Raw genomic sequence first — 440 nt, 5'->3', positions numbered from 1 at the left:
CGGCGCCCGGCTTCTCCATGCTGCTCTTCGGCGTTTCCCTCGCCTGCTACTCGCCCAGCCTTAAGTCGGTGCAGGACCAGGCGTACACGGCGGCGGTGGTGCTGGAGGGGAAGGGGCAGTCCGTGGGCCCCCCCGCCGGCGGCGGCAATGACAGCCGAGGAGCCGCCGGTCCCGCCGGGGGGGTCTTGGTCAAGGTGCTCGACCTGTGGCCCCTCAACAGCGGCGGGCTGCAGCGGGAGCAGCTCATCAGCGTGGGCTCCAAGGCGCCCTGCTTTAAAGTGAAGCGCAACCACCGCTACATCTTCTTCCTGGAGCCCACCGAGGAGCCGCTCGTCTTCCGCACCGCCTTCGCCCCGCTCGATACCAGCGGCAAGAACCTCAAGCGGGACGTGGCGCGGATCCTCTGCGCCGACTGCGGTACGGGCCGCGCCGCGGAGGCG

At 70.5% G+C, this 440-nt stretch overlaps 1 protein-coding gene across 1 annotated transcript in view; it reads left to right on the top strand.

The window, feature by feature from the left end:
* Positions 1-2: 2 nt before the first annotated feature.
* The window catches only part of NRG2 (neuregulin 2), a gene marked incomplete at its 5' end in the record, with an annotated part of 169,275 nt that continues 168,837 nt past the window's right edge, over positions 3-440 (top strand). The window contains one exon of the mRNA XM_010565989.1: positions 3-417. Within this exon, the coding sequence (XP_010564291.1) occupies positions 3-417 (415 nt within the window). The remainder of the gene's footprint in view (positions 418-440) is intronic.

The sequence above is a fragment of the Haliaeetus leucocephalus genome, unplaced genomic scaffold (assembly GCF_000737465.1).
Source record: "Haliaeetus leucocephalus isolate CR32 unplaced genomic scaffold, Haliaeetus_leucocephalus-4.0 Scaffold199, whole genome shotgun sequence".
Taxonomy (NCBI): domain Eukaryota; kingdom Metazoa; phylum Chordata; class Aves; order Accipitriformes; family Accipitridae; genus Haliaeetus; species Haliaeetus leucocephalus.
Note: the sequence above shows the minus strand (reverse complement) of the source record. Positions and strands in the feature narration are given on the sequence as shown.